The sequence below is a fragment of the Gymnoscopelus microlampas genome, assembly GCF_963454915.1.
Source record: "Gymnoscopelus microlampas genome assembly, chromosome: 19".
NCBI classification, from domain to species: domain Eukaryota; kingdom Metazoa; phylum Chordata; class Actinopteri; order Myctophiformes; family Myctophidae; genus Gymnoscopelus; species Gymnoscopelus microlampas.
Window position 1 is genome coordinate 8,194,046 of NC_139956.1, and position 27,500 is coordinate 8,221,545.

The 27,500-nt window shown below is 41.4% G+C and overlaps 1 protein-coding gene across 2 annotated transcripts in view; it reads right to left on the minus strand.

Annotated features, from left to right (window-relative positions):
* arhgap36 (Rho GTPase activating protein 36) overlaps positions 1-27,500 on the minus strand; it is a 104,253-nt gene that overhangs the window by 29,738 nt on the left and 47,015 nt on the right. For both annotated transcript variants that reach the window (XM_084043499.1, XM_084043500.1), the window contains exon 2: positions 11,749-11,905. In XM_084043499.1, the coding sequence (XP_083899625.1) occupies positions 11,749-11,905 (157 nt within the window). The remainder of the gene's footprint in view (positions 1-11,748; positions 11,906-27,500) is intronic.

The following is a 27,500-nucleotide window of genomic DNA, read 5'->3' on the forward strand; positions in this document are numbered from 1 at the left end:
GAGGAGCAAAGATAGGGAGAGATGGAGAGGAAGTGAGGGAGGACACGAGAGAGAGAGAGAGAGAGAGAGAGTGCACTGGGTCACTGAGTAGTTGTGTGCGTGCGTGCGTGCGTGCGTGCGTGCGTGCGTGCGTGCGTGCGTGCGTGCGTGCGTGCGTGCGTGCGTGCGTGCGTGCGTGCGTGTGTTGTCAAACTCCCATGGCTACAGGAAATTAAAGTTTATTTCCAGGGAACGTGACCCTGCACATCACACACTCCCCCCGGAGCACTAACTTCTCACCCCAGCTTAGATGTTTGACTCTTCGTTTGAGTGCATCTGTGTAAGATAATGTATATAATGTATACAGTATATCTGTCTGTTTATTGTATGTACACTCATTACACAGTCTTAAATCTTATCCCCATGAACGGTTAGCGTCCCTAATCCGGGTGGCGGACATTCTCTACAAGATCACAGCGCATCGCAGCGTGACGCGTTGTGATCCTGCTGTCGGTGAAGACATTTGGTGTAGAGCAGTGGTTCTCAAACGTTTTCATGTCAAGGACCCCTAAATGATATGTATTTGGCCGTGGACCCCCATCTCAAAATATTTTGTTCCAGGGACCCCCAGAAGCAAAGATTTGAGTTACAAATGTTCGCTTTAAAATATATATATTCTTAGGTTTGCACAAATGTTCACGATTTTTCTAAAATAGCAGATCTACAAGCTCATGGCGCGGCACTCGGTGCCGTGCCATGAGCTTGTAGATCTGCTATTTTTGAATAGCTAAAGTATAAAAGGTTAACGTGGTTGAAATTATTGTGATGCTATATTAACACATTTTGCTGGGGACCCCCTGGTACCTCCCCAAGGACCACTGGGGGTCCCCGGACCCCACTTTGAGAACCAATGTGTGTAGAGGCACAAAAGGAGCTGGTCCAACATAGAGCCCTGGGGGACCCTGGTCAATGAAGTAAAAAATGTTTAAGTCTTGCTATATCGGTGTGACGGTATGACAAACGCGTAGGGCTGCCCTACCTTAACTATTCTTAGTCTAATAGTATGTCCGCTCCTTTTTTCCCTGGTGTTTCTCAAACTTTTCCATGCAAAGGACCCCAAAATTTATATGTATTTGACCGCGGACCCCCATCTGAAATATTTGGTACCAGGGACCAACATTTTTTCTGTTAAAATATTTCAAAAACATTAAAAATGTCCGATATATGAGGGTTATAGTGGTTAAACCAGTGGTTCTCAAACGTTTTCAAATTGGTATATACTGTATTTGGCCGTGGACCCCCATCTGAAAATGTTTTGTGCCAGGGACCACTAGAAGAGAAGATTTATGTAAATGATCTAGAAGCTTGCAGCGTGGCACAAAGTGACACGCTGTGAGCTTGTAGATCTGCTATTTTTCAATAGCCAACATAATATGTTTATTTATATTATAAATGGATGAAGTGGTTGAAACGTACTGCTACTTTTGCTGAGGACCCCCTGGACCCCTGGGGGTCCCTGGGCCCCACTTTGAGAACCACTGGGTTAAACTAAATATATATACTGTATATTCATAGTATATATTGTGTTTCTCTACAATCCATGAGAAACAGCCCCTGCACACCTGCATTCCCTGCTCCCCATTCAAACCTTTTCATTGAAACATTGGATTAGTGGATCAGACGTTATGATGGGAATGGCCAACGGGACAGACTAACCACATGATTAATGAAAGCAGGACCGTACGGACATGGAATTATAGCTGCAGTGGAATTACAATGAGACCCAAATGAAAGAGAGAGGGAAGGGAGGGAAAGAATGGCATAGCAGAGAGAGAGAGAGAGAGAGAGAGAGAGAGAGAGAGAGAGAGAGAGAGAGAGAGAGAGAGAGAGAGAGAGGAGGGAAAGAAATATAAATAAATAAAGATGGTTCAAGGTCTTTATCGTCACATCTTGTGCACACATACAGTACTGTACAAGTAAAGAAAAAAAGAAGAAAAAAAAAGAAAGAAAGAAAAACTATTAACCCATTAAAACCGGGAAAGCACCAGTGTCAATTTTGATTTTATATATATATATATATATACTGTGTATATATATATATCACATATATCACAGCATGTCACTTCGTGCCACACTGAGAGCTTGTACATCTGTATTTTTGCTATAGTGTTGGAAAAATGTTGAATCATTTAGCTTTTTTTTACCAGCAAGCTCGAAGAGCGGCTGGTCTCTGAAGAGACAGAGCACTAGTCAACATACATTGTATAGAGACACACGGCCGGAAGCGGAAGGCCTACAAATTCACGCCCACTTTTGAGATAGCGCCGCTACTCGGGGTCCGTTAGAACGATGAACTGCAGCTGCCAATGCAATCTCTATGAGAGGACATGAGAGTTAGACTACTTTTAAAATATTCCTACATTAACTGGAGACGATATTGATTTAAATAAAAATACGTTTCCAAATGTATGGAGTGTCTTTGTCAACATATCTTCTTGTTTTCTTAATAGTTGATGTGTTTAACATTTAATTTGCCACTTTAACGAGTTACCCATAATGTTAACACAGCAGAGGGTAGACGGCAGACAGACAAGTTGTCGCATTTCAGTGACATCACTGTCTTTACGAGCGCCGAGCGCCGACCAGTGGCGTACCCACTGTAGAGGCAGGACAGGCGGTCGCCTGCCCAACTAAGATCTTGCCTCCCATAAAAAAAACAAATAACCCGAAAAGGTGTCAATGCGTGCTTAATGTCTTCAAAGTCACGCATCCAACAAGCTTTGAACTGAGCAGATTGGACCTTCTGTTCCAGAGATAATGACCAAAACATATTGAAAACGGCCACTTTCGCCGGTTTTCTGGGTATTGAAAACCTCAAGGGATGCGTCCGTGACATGTATACCATGCGACCACTTAAACTCTAGATCTCCGATCAGGCACGCCGGAAGGGGTTAAATAGTGGGGGGACAGTGATGACGTCATAGGGGCGTGGCCAAGTGGCAACGTCATGACTCCCCCTCGCCCCCCCACCCACTGCGTCGCGGGCATGTAGCTACGCGCGCGAAGCGCGCGCGATTTTTTTTGCCTAATTAATACATAAATGACCATAAAACAACATTAACAACACTCTACCCATCCTTCAGTGTGTCCCATCCTCAAATGTTTTACTTAAGTAAAAGTAATGCAATGTAGAATTAAAAAATGTAGAGTACTTTTACACTACATAGACAAATATTGTACTTTTACTCCACTACAATTATTTGATAACTTTATTTACTATAGTTAGTTTGTAGATTTTGATTATTATTACAAAACCACTTATACAGTACTTTGGCAATTTGAAAATAGCAGATTTGCGACGAGTTGTGAGCTTGTAGATCTGCTATTTTCAAAGAATTTTTATACATTTTACACATTTGAAAACTTGTGAAATGGGACCTTCTGCATAATGAGTACTTTTACTTTTGGTACTTTAAATACATTTTGATACCAATACTTTTCTACTTTTACTCAAGTACATTTTGAATACCTTACTTTTACTTGTAACAGAGTATTTTTACATCGCAGAATTGATACTTTTGTTTGAGTAAAAAATGTGAGTACTTTTCCCACCACTGGTATTCAGTGCATGCAGTGAGTGACTGTTAGTGCAGGACGAGGGAGTCGAGGGACACAGCATAGCGACCCTTCATTTCAATAAGGGCAGACGGCAACGCCAAAACCTGCAGAACATGTTTAGCACAGCCACAGAGATCACGACTTGTTTATTAGAGGCAATTAGCATGTCTGGCTGGGGCCGCTTGACAATGGGAACGGTGGGGTGGGCGGAGGCAAAAAAAAAGGCGATTTTTTTTTTTGTATTTGTTTTTTTTAAATATATATATATAAAAAAATAAGTGGATAGCTGAAAAGTGGGGGGACATTAAGGGCCGCGTGACCCCCCCTCCGTCTCCGATGCTAGCGGTTTTGACATACTGATGGAGTATATTATAGTATATTGTGGGTAGTAGATCGAGATGGCAGAAATGGGACATTAAAAAGGATAAATTAAACAAATGGGACACACAAAAAATCGTTACAGCCTCAGTAGTTAACCAGTGAAATTACGGTATTTTACAATGCCTCTCAAAGAGATTGCATTGAGAGCTGCAGTTCATCGTTCTAAAAGGACCTTGAGTAGCGGCGCTGTGTCAAAAGTGGGCGTGAATTTGTAGGCCTTCCGCTTCCGGCCGTGTGTCTCTATTCTACACATGTTTTCGATCATTGGCTGTCCTTTAAGCCAATGGGGAGACATCCCATACTCTGAACGGCGGTCTCGTCCTCCCATGCTATGGTATCATAACAGTGTTGCTAGATTCTGCGATAGAAATAAGCAGCCAGGTCTATGAAAATAAGCTGCGCACACGCACACACACACACGCGCGCGCACACACACGGTTACAGAGAGAAAAAAAATTGGATCGAGGCAAAACAAAGCGTGCAGCTAGATGGTATACATGACGTGTCATGTCTTGTTTTTACACAAATCTTCACTTCTAGGGGGTCCCTGGCACAACACTTTTTTTTCAGATGCGGGCGGTCCGCAGCCAAATACATATTATTTTGGGGGATCCTTGGCAGGAAAAAGTTTGAGAACTACCGATTTAGAAGACATTTGTAGAATCGGCCTCAGGTCTTATTAATGGGTTAAGAGCAATAGACAAAATAAGTGAAAGAGAAGGTCAGGAGCAGAGACAGACAACGATAGAAAGACAGACAGATAGACAGAGACAGAGAGAGAGAGAGAGAGAGAGAGAGAGAGAGAGGAACAGCGGGAGGAGAAGGAGGTGAAAGCAGCATGAACATGAACCTCCAGACGCACCAAATAAGAGCAAAACGTGACTCACCACAACTGACACATTTCACCAAGAATTCACCCATGCCATGCCAGGAGCGCACACGCACACGCACACGCACACGCACACACACACACACACACACACACACACACACAGCGTGCGCCTAATGAAAACAAGCTTAAGAGTTTCTCTGTGAGGATTCCTGCTGGGTCACAGCTATAGACAACATAACCTCCTAGAGAGAGGAATGGAGAGAGAGAGGAATGGAGAGAGAGAGAGAGAGAGAGAGAGAGAGCGAGAGAGAGAGAGAGAGAGAGAGAGAAAGAGAGAGAGAGTAACTACCTTTAAATACATTTGAAAAACTGCTGCTACCTCTGTACTATTGCAAATACACTTGAAAGTTGTTGGTATTTGCCTCTTGAAATATTATTTATTTTTTTGCTTTGGCAGGGGATGTATTGGTGATTTTTTTCCCCGGCCGAACGGTATTTTAATGACGTCACGCGCACACCGCACGCATCTTATTTGACCTTAAAGCTGTTAACATGTTTGTATAGGAAATGTTTTTTAGCTTAGTTTTTTTTTTTAACTAAAACAAATATAAGGAATGCCATGAATTATAGGAGCTGAAACTAAAGGTTTGCTTTGAACGAGTATCTTTCTCTTCTTTGACGGTGGCTGAGGCATTGCTGCGCGCAGATAGCATACTGGCAGCAGCCCTACTGAGGCCAACATGCTGTGTCGCTTACTGTGTAGCCCAGGGGTCGTCAACAGGGGGTCCGGGACCCCTAGGGGGTCCTCAGAGTTACTACAGGGGGTCCCACAAATCTTTGTGTGATATGTTTTTTTTTTTGTTTACATTAACCACTTGAACCCTTGTATCCCTTTTCTGAGGAGAACTTTAGCCAAAAATAGCCGATCTACAAGCTCACAACGCCTCGCGCTGCGAGGCGTTGTGAGCTTGTAGATCGGCTATTTTTGGCAAACAGTTATAGGTGTGTAGAGGGAAAAAAGAGCAGCAAAAGTTCATCTGAAACACAATTTTATACAATATAGAGGGGGTCCCTGCTTCATCTCTCTCTCAGCTAGGGGGTCCTTGGCATGAAAACGTTGAAGACCCCTGGTGTAGCCTATAGATGTGAGGAGTGAGGATATTTTTCACACTCACTTGTAAACCTGTTATGCAAAGTAGCCATTTGGGTACTTGGCTCGTGAATAGAGAGAGTTAAAGGGGAAATCCACCCATTTTCAATATTTAACTATGTCATTAATATAGCATAAAGGAGTTGTGTGGAAATAAGAAAAAAGTTCCCCCCTTTCTGTGTTGCCTTGAACTGGAGGATTGATTGTGGGTTTAACATTGCAAATTACAACATGATGAGTCATCACGTTGTAATTTGCAATGTTAAACTCACAATCAATCCTCCAGTTCAAGGCAAAAAGAAAAGGGGGGAACTTTTTTCTTATTTCCACACAACTCCTTTATGCTATATTAATGACATAGTTAAATATTGAAAATGGGTGGATTTCCCCTTTAAGAGAGAGATATGGCGAGAAAGACAGGGGAAGCGGTATAGAGATATGTGATGGCAAGAGAGAGAGGGAAAGAGAGAGATGAGAGAGATGGGGAGAGGGGGGGGGGTGGTGCAAGGAGGAGAACAGAAATACCCAAGAGAAAATAGAGAGACATTAACAGAGAGGAGAGACTTAAGGAGGGAGAAAGGATGGAGACATGCAGAGAGAGAATGAGAGAGAGACCATAGATAGACACTTATTAAACGGAGGAGAAGCAGAACAGAAAACTGTCAGAACTAGAGAGAGCGAGAGGGAGTAAACAGAGAGAGAAGAGAGAGAGACCATAGATAGACACTTATAAAACAAAACAGAAGAGAAGCAGAACAGAAAACAGTCAGAACTAGAGAGAGAGAGAGAGAGAGAGAGAGAGAGAGAGAGAGAGAGAGAGAGACCCCAGGGGAGTGAAGCTGAAGGAATATTCCCACACAGTTGTAACTCAGGTCTTTGTCCCACAGTCAGAGATCTAGTGGGTTCACATGTAATGCTAAGGTTTATCTCTCTAATGAAATGGCTTGTTTCAATACTGAGACCACGTTCTGCACTGACAATGATTCATGACATACAACTAAAACAAATGTTTGTTTCTGCCTTGTTTTAATATGAGTGTGCGTTCAACTTTAGTGCAGTGCCCGTGCTTGAACCTTACCTCAAGATTCAATGTGGTCTGTATGGTTACGTCTTGTGTACATTACTTGGGTCAAAGTATAGATTCTCGTGGTCAAATATTATTCAACTAAAAGTGAAAGTTGCTCTGTAAAAAATATAGGCCTACTTGAGTACTTGCGTTAAAACATATTTAAGTATGCAAACGTATGTGCATTAAAGAGTATTTAAGTATTCAAAGGTACAAATTACAAAGTACATTTAGTTTTTTATATGAATTTTCACAAAAAACATGCAAAGATCTTCCAGACATTTTCAAAAAATATAAATAATAGTGAAAAAAGCAGATCTACAAGGTCACAAGCAATCATGACTTTTTCCCTTCCTAGAAACGTAGTGGAGTCAAAAGTACAATATTTGTATTGGAGTGGAGTGAAAGTCAATCCAGTATCTAAAGACATAAATACCCAAGTAAAATACAGACACTCCAAAGTGAGAAAAAAATATATTTGATGACCTGATGAAGTTTTATTGACATCAAAACGTTGTCACGTTATTTGCCTGCTGACTGTAATTAAAAAGGCTTTAATTGTCAGAGTTTGCTCCAGTGCCTTCCTTCTTCATAACAATATATTATATTTGTTCGTCTCCTCGGACATTGCAGCACAGCGTTAGTAATAGTAATAACTGGTGAGGGGATTGAGGGGACTAGCAACATACCCTAGTTTAGCCCTGATACAGGAACATATAATCTGTTGTCTCTCCCAAAGAGTCTGGATTTGTTCCGTTACCAAAACCACCACAGTGAATGGACCAGGTCCATAATGATTTTCCCTTTCCCTAATCATGTCTACTTTCAGTCTGCTGAAACACAGAATATCTAAATATCCCATTAAGACCGATTCTACAAATGCCTTCTAAATCAGTAGTTCACTTAGTTTACTTACTTACTCACAATTTCAAGATTTCCAAAAAATGTTCAAAATTAGCAGATGTACGCGCCGTGAGCTTGTATATCATCTGCTATTGTTGAATAGCCAATGCAAAAATCTAAAATGACACAGATGCTTTCCCGGTTTTAATGGGATATGCACAATCATTTTGGAATGATGTCACATCCACATTTTTCTTCTCTGAGAGATGATCGATCATTCCAAAGCTGTGTTAGGTCGCCCCTTGTGGAATTTTCCCCCAAAAATGAAAGAACGCATATATGCGATCTAGGCAATCAATGTGTTAACTGTGGCGGATCCGTTATGGAATTTCTGTACTGTACCACTCGTCCTAGGATATCATAACGTCATAATAAAGGTAAGAATAACGTTGGCCGTAATTCTCCTTTAAGTACAGTACTTGAGTAAACGTACTTAGTTACTTTACACCACTGGATATCAGCATTACGTTTCGACTTGAAATGTTTATGTATTTGGAGTTTGGACAAACATCAAATTCTGACACATTGGCGTGAGACTAGTTCTGATGAGTGTACAGCACGTACATAGAGTATGAGCTACACAAAGTTCACACTATACACAAGCATACACTTATGCATATTACACAAAAAAAACATGCTTAACCCATTAAGCTAAGATTTGAGCTAAAAAGCATTATTTCACACTTTGGGCTATTCAAAAATAGCAGATATACAAGCTCATAGCGCGGCACCGAGTGCCGCGCTACGAGCTTGTAGATCTGCTATTTTTGAAAAATCTTGAAAATGTGTGCAAATCTTTGAAATATATATATTTTTAAAGCGAACATTTTTAACTCAAATCTTTGCTCCTGGGGGTCCCTGGAACAAAATATTTTGAGGGGGGTCCACGGCCAAATACATATCATTTGACATGAAAAAGATTGAGCACCACTGATATAGAAACATACGTTTTTCAGAAAACTGTTGAGATTTAGGAGACATGTAGAATCGGCTTTAGGTCTCAATGGGTTAAATATACACATAAAAATAAAACATACACCAATCTAGACAAGCATGGCATGTGTCTATGTGTGCGTGCAGAAATAGCGTCCATGCACACATGCATTATGCATAGGCTATACAGTAAATGTACACACAGGCACATGCATAGCATACACACGTGTGCTCACACTACCTACTGTAGATACTTTCACATCTGTCTCTCACGTACGCACACACACACTTTATTATTCTCTTCCAGATGAAATGAGAAAATACTTCTCTGCAATAACTCACTCATGTGCGCGTACACACACACACACACACACACACACACACACACACACACACACACACACACACACACACACACACACACACACACACACACACACACACACACACACACACACACACACACACACACACACACACACACACACACACTCTCTGGTAGCTCAGAGGTGTTGAGAGCTTTATAGTTTATTGCTAAAGAAATCCAACTTTATTGGGTGACTTTAGGACTTCAGTGTTCTAAAGGAGGACAAAGGTGTCTACACAATACTTTCTACACACACTGTGTCTACTACACACACTATCACACACCAGTACAAACCAGATTTGAGTGAAGATAGTTCAGTGGAATGGGAGAGAAATAGCGACTGTGTGCTTTGGAAAACAAACAGCAACAGAAGAAGCGTGTTTTCCAGTAAGAAAGACGAGATAGAATTCCTTAGACAACATTTCACACACACTGTAGGTAATTACAGCCGTTTTCCTTGGAGTAATCAACAACTAAACAACACAAACACGATTCTGGCTTGGACGTTAATCGAAATGGAAAATGTATTTTCCCAACACGAGAAATCCAGCATTTGCACACAAAAAAAACAGTGAGCTCCTCCTTCATTATAACCAAACATCCCCATAGCAAACCCCAAAATGCCGGTACTTAATAAAGGATTGCTGAGAAGCGTCGTGTTTTGGCTGTTGCTAGCTTGTTATTTTTGTCTCTGGTGTTATTAAGCCAGAACAAAAACATCTTGACATGTAAAACCCAGGACGACAAAACCCAACAACTGTTCTTTGAGTGCCTTGCAGGGGCCTAGGAGAGTCTAATAATAAACACTGAGATCCCACACAGGGGAATTAAGACATTCAGACACTCAGCACTCCGGCATTCAGGAGCATTTTCCAAACCTTTGCCATGAAGCCAGCGGTGGTAAAAGTATTCACATGTTTTACTTAAGTAAAAAGCATCAATACTGCAATGTAGAAATACTCCGGTACAAGTAATTAAAGATCCGGAATTCAAAATATACTTGAGTAAAAGTACAAAAGTATTGGTATCAAAATGCACTTAAAGTAGCAAAAGTAAAAGTACTCATTGTGCAGAATGTCCCATTTCAGAAGTTCAAAATGCATAAAAAATCTTTTGAAAATAGCTCATATACAGATTCGATGCGACGCATTGTGAGCTTGTAGATCTGCTATTTTCAAATGCCTGAAATATACATAGGGCTGAAGTGATTAGGGTGTTTTGTAATAATGATCAAAATCTACAAAGTAACTAGTAACTAAAGTTTTCAAATAATTGCAGTGGAGTAAAAGTACAATATTTGCCTCTGAGATAGTAGTGGAGTTGAAGTAAAAAGTACTGAAAATTGGAAATACTCCAGTAAAGTCAAAAGTACCTCAAAATTGTACTTACAGTAAGTACAGTACGTAGTTACTTTACACCACTGCATGAAGCGAATGTCGGCAGTGAATGTATTCCTCCTGACTGACTGCATAATCAATATGAGCGTCCCTCATGTTTGAAGTGGAAACTAAAAGCTATGTAAATAAATGAACTACATTATTTCATCTTTGATCTTCTTTATAAAAGCATGTATTGTATTTTATGCATTCTAAGTGCTGTAACGTGACTCAATGTCAACGTCTATAGACACCTCCTTCAACTCATCAATTTCCATGCACTTGAAAAAAACATGAAAGAAACATTCACTGATGTTAAGATCGAGCTTAGTCACTGTATTGCACACGGTACATGCAACAATTGCAAACATTGGAAGCTAATCAAAAGAAAGTCATGATTAGAGACGTAACAGTTTTTCCTTCCCAATACCTATTCCGATAACTAGGGATGTTCGTTATTGACTTTTTTGATGATATAACGATATGAATTCAAGGCTTCATGGGGTAAGTACTTTATAGAAAATAGGTAATTTCTTTGGTGAACTACTCCTTTAACACATTCCCTGCCAGAGGTTTTTTTTTTTTTTACTTCCCCCACTGCCAGCATTACATTCAATGTTAAAAAAACATTTTTTAAGTAGTCACAAAATATTTTCCTTGATCACCGTCCTCACGGTGATCCCCTCATTACACACACACACAGGAGTCTCGTAGAATCGTGGAAAAAAATAATCCGATTGCGGTAATCTGTTCGATAATTGCAGCCAATTGAAAATAGCATGTTTCACTCAAAATAACATGGTAAAAAAAAAAGTACACAAGAGCCGAGATACAGGATTTTAAAGTAATAAGTTAACCAAGGAGTGAATGGAGCTAGAAATCTTTGGATCACGATATCTCTGGTTCTGTGTGGATAAATTGAAAAAAAAAGAAAGAAAAAAAAAGAAAAGAAAAAATATTTTATTTTATTTTGAAAAACGGTTATACTCGTGGATGGGCAGATAACGGGGTATTTTTCCAACAACGAGTATAACCGTTGTTGGTAGGTAATGTGTTAATGTCATGGCCAAAATAGGGAGTCCAGGCCAGGGTTAATACAGTGGTTGTGAGGAATGAGGCCCATGCGGGTAACAGGGTAAATACCTTTGGGTATCCTGATCTTAAAGTCCAGGTCTCTCTCCTCCAGGTGGTAACAGGCCACCTCCTGCAGTCTGGCTCGCTCCAGCTCAGACAGGCTCTGGATGGGAACGGGCTGCAGCCGCACGCTCTGACCCAACATGGTGGCCCACGTGTGGTCGCCCTGCAAGACAGGAGAGAGAGAGAGAAAAGAGAGGGATGTAAGAGCAGTGGTTCTCAAACTGTGGGTCCCCACATGACTTCGGGAGGGTCCCCCCAGATGATTAGCTTAACTCATTCAGTGCGGTGACACGACCCCCCCCCCCCCACCCCCCGATGGAAGCAGAGACACTGCTCCGTCTTTTGCGACGCTCGTGTGTCGATCGTCCTGGAGCGAAATATTCTGTGGCTCTTGAAAGGTTAGTAAAAATGCTCAAAAACGCTGGCACTGACTGCAGACTGTTCTGAAAAACTCTGGCAGTGAATGAATTAATGTCCAAAATTGTTTTCTCACTCAACAGTAAACAAGCCAACATACAGTATAAGTGTATACAGGGTTTCTGCACATTTCTAAAAGTTACAATTTAATGACTTTTAAGGCCTTTTTAGTATCAAATTGGCCAAATTGTCTAATATTACTTAAGAAAGAGGCAAACATTCAAAATATACAATCTACAAACTCACAACGGCTCGCAGTGCGTAGAGAATAAAAAGGACTCTAGAGTCCCGACTGATGCTGGATTTATGGGTCCAATGTCGATCCCGATTTTGTCCCGAGTCCTAGCCCCACACTGATTACCGATGTTTAGACCAACGTTTCGGTTCGGGACTAAAAAGACACCTTCACCTTGCTGCAAGTCCTCTGCACTGTCCCAACAAAACCAGTCATGTCCGAAGAAAAAGTTCCTTACAAAACAGGACAAAAAAGTGACTGTTAAGACCACATGCACGTCACGTTTTGTAGAAACAACGGTGGTGGGTTGAGATTGCGGTCGGCGTCACATTGCTATTGAACTTCTCTCTCTTCTAGCTAAAAGATGACGGCTATACTGTCATATTTGGGAAGAGCAGCACTGAGCGCACGGCCAAAACCATGCGAAGGAATTCGGAGCCCCGGGTAATGCGGTGTGTGGGTCACACACGGGTTGAGGTTCCTGCCTATGACATCATTGTTCGTACACAGCGTTGGTTCTCAAAGTGGGGTCCCAGGGGGGTCCTTTGTGGGCCACGGGCCACGTTTTTTTGAACGTTAGGAAAAACGTTAGGAAAAAAAAATGTTATTCAAGACTTTTCAAAAATAGCAGATCTACAAGCTCATAGCGCGGCACTCGGTGCCGCGCTATGAGCTTGTATATCTGCTATTTTTGAATAGCCAAAGAAATCTAAAGTGACAGCTGGGGGGCCCCTAGTACCCCCCTCCAAGGACCCCTGGGGGTCCCCAGACCCCACTTTGAGAACCAATGAGTTAAGAGGACGGCAGAGTCCCACAGAGGTCATGGAAGCAGGCCTGTGACTGGAAGGCTGCCGTCTCACAGCGACCAGGAAACTCTGAACAGGGGCAGTGATTGAGAAATATCCCCTCAGCCAAGCCCCCCATCATCTCCCCTGACAAACTAACTGCCCCCGTGCCAGTAAGGCACCCGATGACGTCGTCTACGGTGGATAACAGTAAAAGACATTGCTCAAGTGAACAAGCCACGAAAAAAAAACTAAGAAAAAACGCTTGGGAAACGTTAATACAAAAACACCTCACCATTGTACGAACAACAGAACTTTTTTTCCCAAGTAGTGATAAGTGGGTATCATCATCAGAAATACAATCATATTTTATTTTAACACCAAAGAGCTGGCTTTTCCCAAATGTGTTTAGGGACACTCTTATTGTTTCAAACCGACACCAATGGTGTTTCCTGAATGGACAACGTGTTCCAATCGTTGACACAAGTGAGACTCGGATACATAACAAACGGTACTGTTTCACATCAGCACATACTGTTCTCCATTACACACACACGCACACGCACACGCACACACACACACACACACACACACACACACACGCACACGCGCACGCGCACGCGTGAGCGAGCGGAAACGTACAAGAAACCAACAGAAATTCACACAAAATGAAACAAGACAGGGTCCAATACAGCCAAGTCTTCCATGTGGATCTTGGACTTCATGTGGCTACGGTCTGTGATGGCGGCATTGGCGTCATCTCCATATTTGGGCACGGTTTCAGCCCCGATCGACCGCCAGTGCCACTGACATCCATTATAGAATTAAAGTTTTAGAAAGTTGAATATGGAACAGGAAATATGATACATGTAGTGTGTGAAAAGAAAATACAGGGATTTACTTCCTTGGCCTGTGCTGGCAGCGCAGCATTTGGTACCGATCGGTCCAGCGGTTTGTACGATTGAGAAAGACAGCTGCCTAAAAAAAATAAAAAAATTGTACAACGCCATTCAAATTAACCCATTTAGACCGGGAAAGAATCTGTGTCATTTTACGATTTCTTTGGCTATTCAAAAATAGCAGATCTACAAGCTCATAGCCCGGCACAGAGTGCCGGGCTACGAGCTTGTAGATCTGCTATTTTTTTTTAATCATGAAAATATGTGAAAATCTTTGAATATTTGTATATTTTTAAAGCAAACATTTGTAACTCAAATCTTTACTTCAGGAGATTCTACAAATGTCTTCTAAATCCTAACAGTTTTCTGAAACACTTATGTTGCTATAATATCAGTGGTTGTGTCAAGGACCCCCAAAATATTTTTGGGGGAAGCAAAGATTTGAGTAAAAAAATATTTGATTAAAAAAATTAATATATTCAAAGATTTGAACAAATTTTCAAGATAAAAAAAAATAGCAGATCTACAAGCTCATAGTGTGGCACTCTGTGAGCTTTTATATCTACTATTTTTGAATAGCCAAAGTATAGAATAATGGGTAAAGTGTCTCAAATCTAAAATGACACAGAAAGAATAGTCCTAGTGCAACTTGCCATGAGCTATTGGGCAGGATTCATGTACAACTAGAAAAAGTGCTCCTCGGAGCACAGGTCTCCGCCAGGTCAGGTACGTTATTGTGGCCTCCTGGTGGCGCTATAATAGGCCAATGTGAAAAGGGTGTAATTTCTTCTTAGGCTTTTCACGGGAATGGGACACTGCATTCATGATTTGAGGCATTTTGTTTCAAAAATGTGTTTTGCTAAATTAGACCTGCTGGTGGCGCTATAACGTGAAAAGGGTGTGAAAACTCTGTACCGATTTGCATGACGTTTGGATACAATCTGTAGGAGTAAATGGGTTTTGCACAAATCGGCCTCCTGCTGGCGCTATAACAGGCCCATGTGAAATATTTGGGGTAGAGGTTCTGAATTGGCATCCAGGGAGTGTGTGTGCACAGTTTCGGAGCGACCGGGCCAACGGTGCCGGAGATTAGCTGTTCACAGACGGACACACACACACACACACACACACGGACGGACGGACAGGGGGTAAAACATACTCTCGCCATGCCTTTCGGCCTGGCGGAGACAACAAATAAAGACACCCCATGGTAACATGCACTGTGTAAACTCCTCAGCCTCAAAGTGAAATAAACACTTTAGGGGCAGCAGAGTCAGAGGGCATTGTTTTGTCTGTGTGTGTAATAGCTCCTGGTTGATTGCCAGGTAGATTGAAACTAATATGAACACGGATGGAGGGATGAAAGAGGAATGGAATGAATGATGGAAATGAGAAGGAGAGAGAGAGAGACTTTGAATTTATGAATTAAATGAAAGAGGGAGAGAGAGAGAGAGAGAGAGGAAATGGTGTGATTAAGAAAGATTGTGATTGAGAGGAGGCGAACGCATGAAAGAGAGTGAGGGAGAGACAGAGAGAGAGATAGAGAGAAGACCATTGACAGAATGGAAGGATGAGAAAAATGGAGGGTGAGAAAACAAAGGAGAGATGGAAGGATGTTAGAGACCTCGGGTCAACATCAAAACACTGGAGGTCCAATCACATACAGCACCCCTGCAGCCATTCACAGAGGAATGTGTGTGTGTGTGTGTGTGTGTGTGTGTGTGTGTGTGTGTGTGTGTGTGTGTGTGTGTGTGTGTGTGTGTGTGTGTGTGTGTGTGTGTGTGTGTGTGTGTGTGTACGTATATGCCAGTGATATCACCGTAATAGACAATAATGTGTGTATGTGTGTGCATGTGCATTGTGTGTCTCTGTGCACACATGAATGTGTATTCTGCATGCACTTGCATGTATGTGTGTGTGTGTGTGTGTGTGTGTGTGTGTGTGTGTGTGTGTGTGTGTGTGTGTGTGTGTGTGTGTGTGTGTGTGTGTGTGTGTGTGTGTGTGTGTGTGTGTGTGTTAAAAACTGGAAGCATTAAGTTCAAAGATTAAGCCCAGAGAACATTGCAACACAGCTACTAATTCAGAACAGTTCCTACTTTAAAGGTTTCCATATGTGTGTGCACGCGCACGCTCTCGTGTGTGTGTGTGTGTGTGTGTGTGTGTGTGTGTGTGTGTCTGCTCGTGCATTTTTAGAGATGGGGTGGGTACAAGTTTAAAAGTATATCACTATCCATACTTTCTCGTATAAACAATATCAATTATTGGAATATAATATATTCTACGTATATAAAGTTGAAGCTGTTATGCCCAAATATAGACATGCCTGATGTAAACTGTTCTTATAACGTAGGCAACGTTTTTTGTTGTGTATGACGTCAGAGCAGAGCTTGATCAGCGAGAGAGAGACAGATAGAGACAGAAAGAGATAGAGTGTGACCAACAGAAAGAGAGAGAGAGAGAAAGGGAGAGGGATTTTGCGCTTGTTATTGTGCTGATTACTGTGCTGGCAGGGCAACGTGTTGTCAGCGCAATAACCCTGGCAATGGCACTTTTTATGTCTGCTTTCTGCTGGTTGTATAAGTGTACAATACCGTGCGGCTCTGGTTCTATTTTGTTTAGGGACTGTCGGCAGTTCTCAGACTGGATTGAACACATTTAGTTACGGAACACACACTACCGATAGTGACCGTTAAACAGCCCTACTTGGTCTTGTTCAGAGCAGCAGGGCGACATTAACGCCCAAAAAAAATGATCCTGTTGGATTTATCTAACCTACTTATAAATCCCAGTTAAGAACAGTATCCCTTTCGAATTAATGGCTTGACACTTAAAATAAATGAAAGGCTTTGCGCTGAAACCTTAGCTGATAAAGAGACAGCTGGGAAACCGCACGGGCGGCACTGGGAAACATTTCCAGAAAAAGACGGATGACTGTTTAACTTTAATCGGATACCGTTCGCCTCGCAGACTCTGTCCGTAATGACACGGTTTGGCGGTCGTTCGCATGCGAGTCTGGGCTTCACGAGGATGTTGCCGCCGCGTTCAAGGCTTGTGATGAGGCACATGTTGATTAGAATAATATAAATATGACGTCATGCTGTGGTTAACCGACGATAAGCTCACACGCTCCAAGTGTAAAAGGTTTACAAAGAGAGTGCCCAAATACACAATCCTATTATGCGTGCACGCGCGTGTGTGCCAGTGATGTAGAGTATTTCCAATTTTCAGTACTTTTACTTCTACTCCACTACATCTCAGAGTCTCAAATATCGTACTTTTACTCCACTACAATTATTTGAAACCTTTAGTTACTAGTTTGCGATTATCAATTATATCGCGACGCGTTGTGAGCTTGTAGATCGGCTATTTTCAAACATTTTAGTACTTTTACTTGGTACTTTAAGTACATTTTGATACCAATACTTTTGTACTTTTACTCAATTGTGTGAGTGCGCGTGCGTGTGCGTGTGTGCGCGTGTGCGCGCGTGTGTGTGATTTCCTTTGTCATCACACTAGATTACACTTTAACCGACACAGTGTGGTGTGATTGAATGACTTTGGCCTTTACACTAAACCCATGCCAACCAGACAAACGTCCTATGGAAACAAAACGCTAAAAAACGCTGCCTGCTGAGGTCTGTGCTGTCATCTGATGATGATAGCCTGTCCTCTGATGATGATGATGATGATGATAGGTTCAAAACATACTGTGAAAGACGTTGCGTATGCCCATGCAAGGCGTGGGAAATGACATTTTACTACAGATGTACGTCGAGTCGTAGCGAGATATTTTGGGGTAAATTAAAGGTATGCAGTGTTTAGAATAGTCGTTCTGTCTGCCATGGTCTAAGTTTAATTTTAATTCAAAGGGGCTTCATTGGCATGACAAAGCATGCATTTACATTGTGAAAGCATATAAGTGGAACTAAACAAAACAATACAATACCAGTGGTGGAAAATGTACTCAAATGTTTTACTTAAGTAAAAGTATCGATACTGCAATGTAGAAGTACTCCGTTACAAGTAAAAGTCCGGAATTAAAAATCTACTTGTGTAAAAGTACAAAAGTGTTGGTATCAAAATGTACTTGAAGTAGCACAAGTAAAAGTACAAAAATGTTTGAAAATATACAAGCTCACAACGCGTCGCGATGCGACGCGTTGTGAGCTTGTAGATCGGCTATTTTCAAATAGCCTATATATAAAATAAGGCTAAAGTGGTTAATGTATGTTTTATAATGTAATAATTTATATCTGCAAAGTAACTAGTAACTAACGTTTTCAAATAGTTGTAGTGGAGTAAAAGTACAATATTTGCTTCTGAGTGGAGTAGAAGTAAAAGTACTAAACATTGGCAATACTCCAGTAAAGTAAAAGTACCTCAAAATTGTACTTAAGTACAGTACTTGAGTAAATGTACTTAGTTACTTTACACCACTGACTGTGTTTAGAATAGTCGTTCTGTCTGCCATGGTCTCAGTTTAATTTTAATTCAAAGGGGTTCATTGGCATGACAACACATGCATTTACATTGCGAAAGCAAAAGTGGAACTAGACAGACAATACAAAATAATGTGTGTACAATTACGTAAAGGGGAATACAGAAATGTGCAAACAGAGCGGTGTTACATTTCAACCTATAGGAAAATAGCTTACAGAACCATAATGGTTGTCAATTTGCTGTCAGAAATAGTTATAGTATATACACATACTTGAGGTTCGCTTGGGATAAACTTTTGAAACAGATTTCAACGTTTTTCATTCACTTGGTCTCACTGTCTGTCTGTCTGTCTGTCTGTCTGTCTGTCTGTCTGTCTGTCTGTCTGTCTGTCTGTCTGTCTGTCTGTCTGTCTGTCTGTCTGTCTGTCTGTCTGCCTGCCTGCCTGCCTGCCTGCCTGCCTGCCTGCCTGCCTGCCTGCCTGCCTGCCTGCCTGCCTGTCTGCCTTAAGGCACAGAATATTAGGCATTAATCTATTCATATAGTTGAGCCTCATTCATACAGGTTGATGCTTTTGTCCGCGGTGATAAGTCAACCTTGTTTTTTCCCCCCAATGAATTATGTTGCTTTATCGCTTTATGTAATATTCAAATTCTGTGTGAATATACTCATGACACAAGCGACACACACACACACACACACACACACACACACACACACACACACACACACACCCACCCACACCCACACCCACACACTAAATGATTAGTAATGTATGAACAATGCTATAAAAATGATGAATTCATGATGAATTAATTATTCACTCATGCTTGACCAATGCTTAGCTAATGCTAAATAGTGTATAGTTGAAACGTTTATAAGGTGTTTACTAATGCTTAGGAATGTATGAATAATGCTTTACAAATGATGAATTTATGATTATAAATTGAGTACTTACTAATGCTTAACTAATGCTCAGTTATGGTGTTACTTACACCATAACTAATCGCTTTTGCCCTCAATTATTGCACTGGACGCATATCTGATTTCTGCTCAGTGGTGGAAAGTAACTAAGTACATTTACTCATGTGCAAAACAAACTCCTCGCCCTACAGCCGGTGGCCTTGTTTGGATGTAGGGCAAGGAGTTTGTTTTGCACATCATCAGTCATTACAGGTTTGAATGAGAAGGAATCTTTTTAAGCCCCTAGTTTCCCCTTTTTTAGCCCCTAGCTTGTAGATCTGCTATTTTTAAAAGATTTGTATACATTTGAAAACCTGTGAAATGGGACATTCTGCGTAATGAGTACTTTTACTTTTGTACTTTTATTTATGTACATTTTCATACCAATACTTTTGTACTTTTACTCAAGTACATTTTGAATTCCAGACTTTTACTTGTAGTATTTTTATATTGCGGTATTGACACTTTTACTTAAGTAAGAAATGTGAGTACTTTTCCCACCACTGGCTCTGCCGTCAGTTCATTCACACAACCATCTCTGTTCTTAAGTATCACGACACCTCAGGTTCAAAGGTCAGAGGCCACAGGCCAGAAATGCATGGAGTCACACAGTAAGTCTGCATCATGTGACTTTGTGTGCTTTGAACTCCAGGTAATCATGTCACATCATGCATAGGTCACACATGAACGCATGTGTCACACCCTCTTATCAAAGAGGTGTGATAAACGTGATGTCTGGGGGGTGGTGGGACCTGATATAATCTCTCTCTTTTTTTTTCTGAGAAACCCTACTTTTTGAGCAGTGGTGGAAAAAGTACGACTGACATGTTTTACTTAAGTAAAAGTATCAATAATGCAATGTAGAAGTACTCCGTTACAAGTAAAAGTCCTCCGTTAAAAAAATAGCAGCACTCGGTGCCGCGCTATTTGCTTGTAGATCTGCTATTTTTGAATAGCCAAAGAAATCTAAAGTGACACAGATGCGTTCCAGGTCTTAATGGTTTAAGAGCGTCTGCTAAATGCCTAAATTGTAAATTGTAATATAATCTCACTCTTTCTCTGAGAAACCCCACTTTTAGTGAACATTGGATCAATATATCAGGGGCGTCAATTGGGTATGGCAGGCTATTGCAGCTGCCATACCCTGGCTCCCAACCCGCCCAGAACCGCACAAAAATCTTGCGCGCGCGGGGATGACCTCATGTCGCGTGCATGTTGCCATACCCTAGCTTTTGCTGAACTGACGCCACTGCAATATATTGAATTAGATTAGAATTACTATTACATTTAAGTTATGTTATTTAAGTTATGTTTTTATCTAGTGAGTTACAACGCAAAAGATCAGCGTAATGGCATGATGAACCCTAGTCAACAAACGACAGGGTAAAAGGTCATGTAGATAGAGTGCAAAACAAACAATTGCTAGAAAGTAACTAAGGGTACCAGATAAGCATTAATCCTAGCAACTGTCTAGACAACATGATAAAACAAATGACGACAGCTGATAAGTCTTGAGCCACCCTTGTCTGTCTGCGGGTCCTACAAATACAAGTATGTACAGTAAGACACAAACATTATAGGTCCAAAATCACCAAACGTACAATATTTATAGTCGCACGTGTCACCAGAGATCAGAGAGGGAATGACCACAAATATTAATCTGGTGAATGACTGCAGTACAGAGTGAATGATAGCCTTACACTGGTAACGCAAGTAACAGACTATTTCTCTGATTAGGAATGGTTATTACTCAAATGTGACCAAACTAATGGACACAGTAATGCATTTAATTTTATACTGCTCATTACTGGTAAAAAATGTGATCATTAAAGTATCATGCTATACTTCCAACTCTATAACATGGTCCATTGAACAGCACATTGTTGGAAATGATGCAAAGAGAAATATTCCTAAAATCAAAAGCTGCAATATGCTGAGAGAAGCAAAGTTGTGAAAGTAGGGCACGTTCACAGTAGTGTTGATTTTGACAGCACATTTTGATTTAGTTTTAGTCATAGTCTTTTGAATACAATTCTGTTTAGTTTTAGTCATATTTTAGTCAACTGAAATGTTTACTTTTAGTCTAGTTTTAGTCGACAAAATCTGCAGTTGATTTAGTCGACTAAAATTATTTTTTGGCAGGCCGTGATGGCATCGAAATGATTTTCAATTAGCTGCAAGCCAAAAACAGCTGATCTACAAGCTCACAACGCGTTGCGCTGCGACGCGTTGTGAGCTTGTAGATCTGCTATTTTCGCTCTGTGACACCCGCGGCGCAACCATGATGACTTAGTTCTACTGGATCTCTTCTCCACTAGTCCCTCCCAAACCTTTTTAGTCCAGTTTTTATTTGTTGACGAAATTGTCAATATATTTAGTCATACTTTTAATCATCATAGCTTAGTTTTTATTTCGTTTTCGTGGTAGTGGTTCAACACTGGTTCACACACACACATCAACACTGTCTTGGTCACGTTCCCTTCCATCACATGAGAGCAAGGTGGTGGAGCGTCTGGTTGTGGTGTTTAGATACGGTGCTTTCAACACATCTGAAGCGTGGAGTTCAACACAGGTGACCTTTAGACATCAATCAATAGGTAAGAAGTGCCGTGGTTGACCCCACTTGGAAGGCATTTAACTAGGTTCTTTCATTGAGTCACTGACCACTCCAACATGAGTTAAATGAACGACACACTAGAAAACCTGCACTGCCCCCAACCTACAAGCAAACATGTAACATGGACCCATCTGACACCTCGACACGTTGGCTACAACACTTCTGACAGATGTGTGACCCTAAACCAGGGTCTCTCAAAGTGGGTGCTGTGATGCAAGTCCAGGGGTGCCTCAGAATACTTTGATAATATTTGGATCAATATCACTTCAGTTTAACCACTTAGTAAAACGGACCTGGGCTTTCCTCCTGACATAATTGTATCTTAAGGGGAAAGATTTACATATTATGTACCGTAATGTGACATAAATGTAAGGTGCAATAATTCAGGGGTGCCGTGGATGAAAAGGTTATTTACAGGGGTGCCCTGAGACAAAAAGTCAAAAAGCCCTGAGCCAAAAAGTTTGAGAACCATTGCCCCAAACTAATTCTCTCTCTCTCTCCTCTCCTCATACACCTCTTACTCCCTCCATTCTTCCCTCTTCCTTCCTTTCTCTCTCTTTCCCTCCCCTCATCTCCTCTCTCTGTTTCTCTCCATCTTCCCTGTCTGAAGGTTACCAGTCAATACCAGGAACTGAGACAATTCAGACCACACAGGAAGACAGGGCAAAGGGGACACACGCGCGCACGCACGCGCACGCACACACACGCACACACTGAAATGTCCCCAAATTTTTTCATGGACACGATACCTTCTGAGCTTGCATACTGTATCTGCTACAGTATATCTGCTATACAGTACTGTATTTGAAATACACATAGATTCAAGTTGTTTCAATATACAATGGAGAAAAAAAAGCACTAGCATCTCTATTCAGGGGCAAACATTCTGTATAAATAGCCTCTCTCGTATAGCCCCCAAGGGCGGTAGAATATTATTGGCAAAGAGATTTGATGTAGAGGCAAAAAAAGGCGCTGACCAAGAACACAGCCGTGAGGGACTCCGGTCAACTAAGTATATACTGTAGGGTCTAAGTGGTTCAGTACATGACGGTGAATATAATGAGGCATGACAAATGTTTGGCAGGAGAAATTCCCATATTCTGTGAGCGCACGAGCGTCTGTACGTATGTGTATATGTGTTTTCTTTCTAAATTGCATGTGCGTATCCATGTGTGCTTGTGCACGTGCGTGAGGGCAGTGATGGAAGAAGTGCTGACATGTTTTACTTACAGTAAGTAAAAGCATCAATACCGCAATGTAGATATACTCTGTTACGAGTAGAAGTCCCGTATTCAAAATGTACATGAGTAAAAGTACAAAAGTATCGTCATCAAAATGTCCTTACCAAAAGTAAATACTCATTGTGCAGTGTGCGTGTGTGTGTGTGTGTGTGTGTGTGTGTGTGTGTGTGTGTGTGTGTGTGTGTGTGTGTGTGTGTGTGTGTGTGTGTGTGTGTGTGTGTCTCTCTGTGCCTGATGAGTGAAGTGATATGGTTACTTATGAAGAAATGCACTGATAGCTAACAGATGCGCGCTCTCTCTCTCTCTCCCTCTCTCCTCTTTGTCTCTCAGCATTTGCCGTCTCCAGGGAGATATCCTATGTCTAAATGTATACACACATGTGCTCTGTGCGTAATGCACCTCGGGCTTTCATCGATACCAGTAAACTACTCAGAGATTAATAGAGCTACTTAAGAGCTCTGTTTGTACAAATGCACGGGTCAGGTTGAGCAAAGAATTGATTTGCTCTCAAGTTGGACAAGTCTATTTTTTTTCGTTGCCCTCTTGAAGTACATACGATAAACAATGGAACTGCGTGCACACACATGCTAGTCATCACAGAAATCTGCTTTGTGAATCCAGTATAATAGAATTTGAGTCAGTAACATTACCTTGTGGGGGCCATTTTCCTGGTACTCACAAGCAGTGGTGGAAAAAGTACTCACATTTCTTACTTAAGTAAAAGTATCAATACTGCAATGTGGAAGTACTCTGTTACAAGTAAAAGTCCGGAATTCAAAAATGTACTTGAGTAAAAGTACAAAAGTATTGGTATCAAAATGTACTTAAAGTACTAAAAGTAAAAGTACTAAAACGTTTGAAAATAGCCGATCTACAAGCTCAAAACGCGTCGCATGGCGACGCGTTGTGAGCTTGTAGATCTGCTATTTTCAAATAGCCTAGGTATAAAATAGGGCTGAAGTGGTTAATGTATATGTTTTATAATGTAATCATTTATATCTGCAAAGTAACTAAAGTTTTCAAATAAATGTAGTGGAGTAAAAGTACAATATTTGCCTCTGAGATGTAGTGGAGTAGAAGTAAAAGTACTGAAAATTGAAAATACTCAGAAATCTGCTTTGTGAATCTAGTATAATAGAATTTGAGTAACATTACCTTGTGGAGGCCATTTTCCTGGTACTCACAAGACAACATGTTTCAGTCAGGGTAAGAATTCTGAATTCATCGTCTTGTATATAAATGTATTTGGAAGTCAATTGAAATCTCAGGAATGAAAATTGGACTCACCATAATTCCATATGGCTTTTTGACAATAATGGGTGGACACCTTGGATCGGAGGCAATTAAACATATTTCCACAACTAGGATTTCTTAGGACTTTTAGTGTGTTGTTTTGGACACCTCATAGAAATTGTCTAAAGAAAAGAAATGCTGTTACAATTACTTAGATTTTGAGGTTCAACATGAGCTAGTTGGCCTGGACTATTAGGCTTACAGTTATGAATGGTTTCAGGTTGGGGTTATGATTAGACATTCGAGGTTAGATTTAGGGGTTGGGGTTGTAGTTATGCCTGATTTATACTTAGCTATATGAGCCGGTGTCACGCACTGAAAATAGCAGATCTGCAAGCTTACAACGAATCGCATCGCAGCTTTTTTCAACTTTAAATTTTGCATTTTGTTTTTAAATCTAAATGTCCTAAAATGTTTATGTCCTCACAAGCATATTAATACAAACGTGTGTGTGTGTGTGTGTGTGTGTGTGTGTGTGTGTGTGTGTGTGTGTGTGTGTGTGTGTGTGTGTGTGTGTGTGTGTGTGTGTGTGTGTGTGTGTGTGTGTGTGTGTGTGTGTGAGTGTGTGTGTGTGTGGTGTGTGCATGTGTGCGTGCATTTCGCCACACTTGATTTTCCAGAAACGTCTGCCTAAAAGTGGAAAGTTGCAGCGTTTTTTGTTGTTGTTAGAACTGATGAGATCCAAGGCTAATCCACTGCTACACTGCTGAGCTATAGACGGCACTGCTTGGGTTTGGACTAAATAATCAACAACCCATCATTCCCCCTGGTGGCCTGGATTCAAACCTCCCATCTGGCCAGGAAACTGTCTCCTTCACTCACAATGCACACACCCACACACACACATACGCACACATACGCGCGCACACACAGTGGAGGATGAGGAAGATTTAGGAAAAAGGAATATAAGGCATATTACACACACACACACACACACACACACACACACACACACACACACACACACACACACACACACACACACACACACACACACACACACACACACACACACACACACACACACACACACACACACACACACACACACACACACAGTCAGTAGCAGTGAGGTGGACTTGACTCTAATTCACAGTGTTCATTCTTACGTGAAACAGACGTCAGAGGCAGCGTTGCCAGATTCTGTGAGAGAAACAAGCAACCAGGTCTAGGAAAACCAGCCCAAAAGAAGCGACTATATGGGCCACGTGAGCACTTTAACATATACATCAGCTATTTGAAAATAGCCGATTTTCAAATGAAATCTTGCGGGGAAATTATAATAAGCAGATCTGGCAACCACGGTCAGAGGTGACTACACCGATATCTTCAAATGCACACGGCGTGTGTGTGTGTGTGTGTGTGAGTGTGAGTGTGAGTGTGAGTGTGTGTGTGTGTGTTATGATGTGAGCAGAGAGGATGTATCAGGGTACAGTCACACATCTGCGTCAGAAGTGTTGTATAGCCAACGTATGCCGAGGCATCAAATACGCGTGACTGTGTATATACCCTTTATCCCATTAACCCATTAAGACCTGAGATACCATTCTACAAATGTCTTCTAAATCCTAACAGTTTTCTGAAACACATCATGTTGCTATAATAATCAGTGGTGCTCAAACTTTTTCGTGTCAAGGACCGCCAAAATGATATGTATTTGTCCGCCTATCCCCATCTCAGAATGTTTTCTTCCAGGGACCCCCCAGAAGCATTTGAAGAAGATTTGAGTTACACATGTTCCCTTTAAAATATATATGTATTCAAATATTTGCACAAATGTTCACGATTTTTCAAAAACAGCAGATCTACAAGCTCATAGCGCGGCACTCGGAGAGAGAGAGAGAGAGAGATGGGACATTCTGCATAACGAGTACTTTCTACTTTTGGTACTTTAAGTACATTTTGATGCCACTACCGTTGTACTTTTACTCAAGTAAATTTGGAATTGAGGACTTTTAGGGCGGATTCAGACTATGGTCCCGGGTGCGCTCCCTGGACCACTTGGCAGATGTTGTGATAGTGTGAACGTTGCGTACCGTTCCCCGGAACGAATCACCGTACCGTACCCGAGACCGCCTGGGGAGGTAGTCTCGGGTCCGATTGCTGCGCACTCGGGAAAGGAACGCTGCAATGTGAATCCATCCGTACCGACAGGAGGAAGTGGACTGCTAATCATATATCATTTCTATATATTTTTTTTCCCGCTAGAGTTTGAGTAGCGCGAGGCGTGAAAAAGACATAAACAAAAAACACATGTGTAGCGTAATGCTGCTGCTAGGACGAATATACCATGGATTAGTCTGTGACGTCACTGCTAAAATACCAAGGGTGCGTCAGTGACGTCACTATCATATTGATAATAACAGAGACGAGGTTTCGAAGACCAACGCACACACTGCTTTGGTTGTGTATTGTTGTTCTGTTATTATTATTATAACGCAAGACAACGTCAGGAACACAGTCAAACTTTATAATTCACTCTAAACTCTGACAAGTGAATCTTCTTCTGTGAATGACATTCTCTATCTCCCAAAGCCCCATAGTCAACAGCGCCCCCATGAGGCACATATTTACCATTACTGTTGAATGCAGTGTACTCGGGTACGTTAGAATCTTGGCCAATGTGAATGCTGGCCAGCTGGGAGAGGCCAATCGTACCCGGGAACGGTTCGAATCAATCGGACCCCGTCTGAATCCACCCTTAACTTGTAACAGAGTATTTCTACATTGCAGTATTGATCCTTTCACTTATAGCAGTGGTTTTCAACCAGTGGTCCGGGGACCACCAGTGGTCCTTGAGAGAGTACCAGGGGGTCCCCAGCTAAATTAGTTCATAGCATCACAATCATGTTTAACCACTTAGCTTAGGCT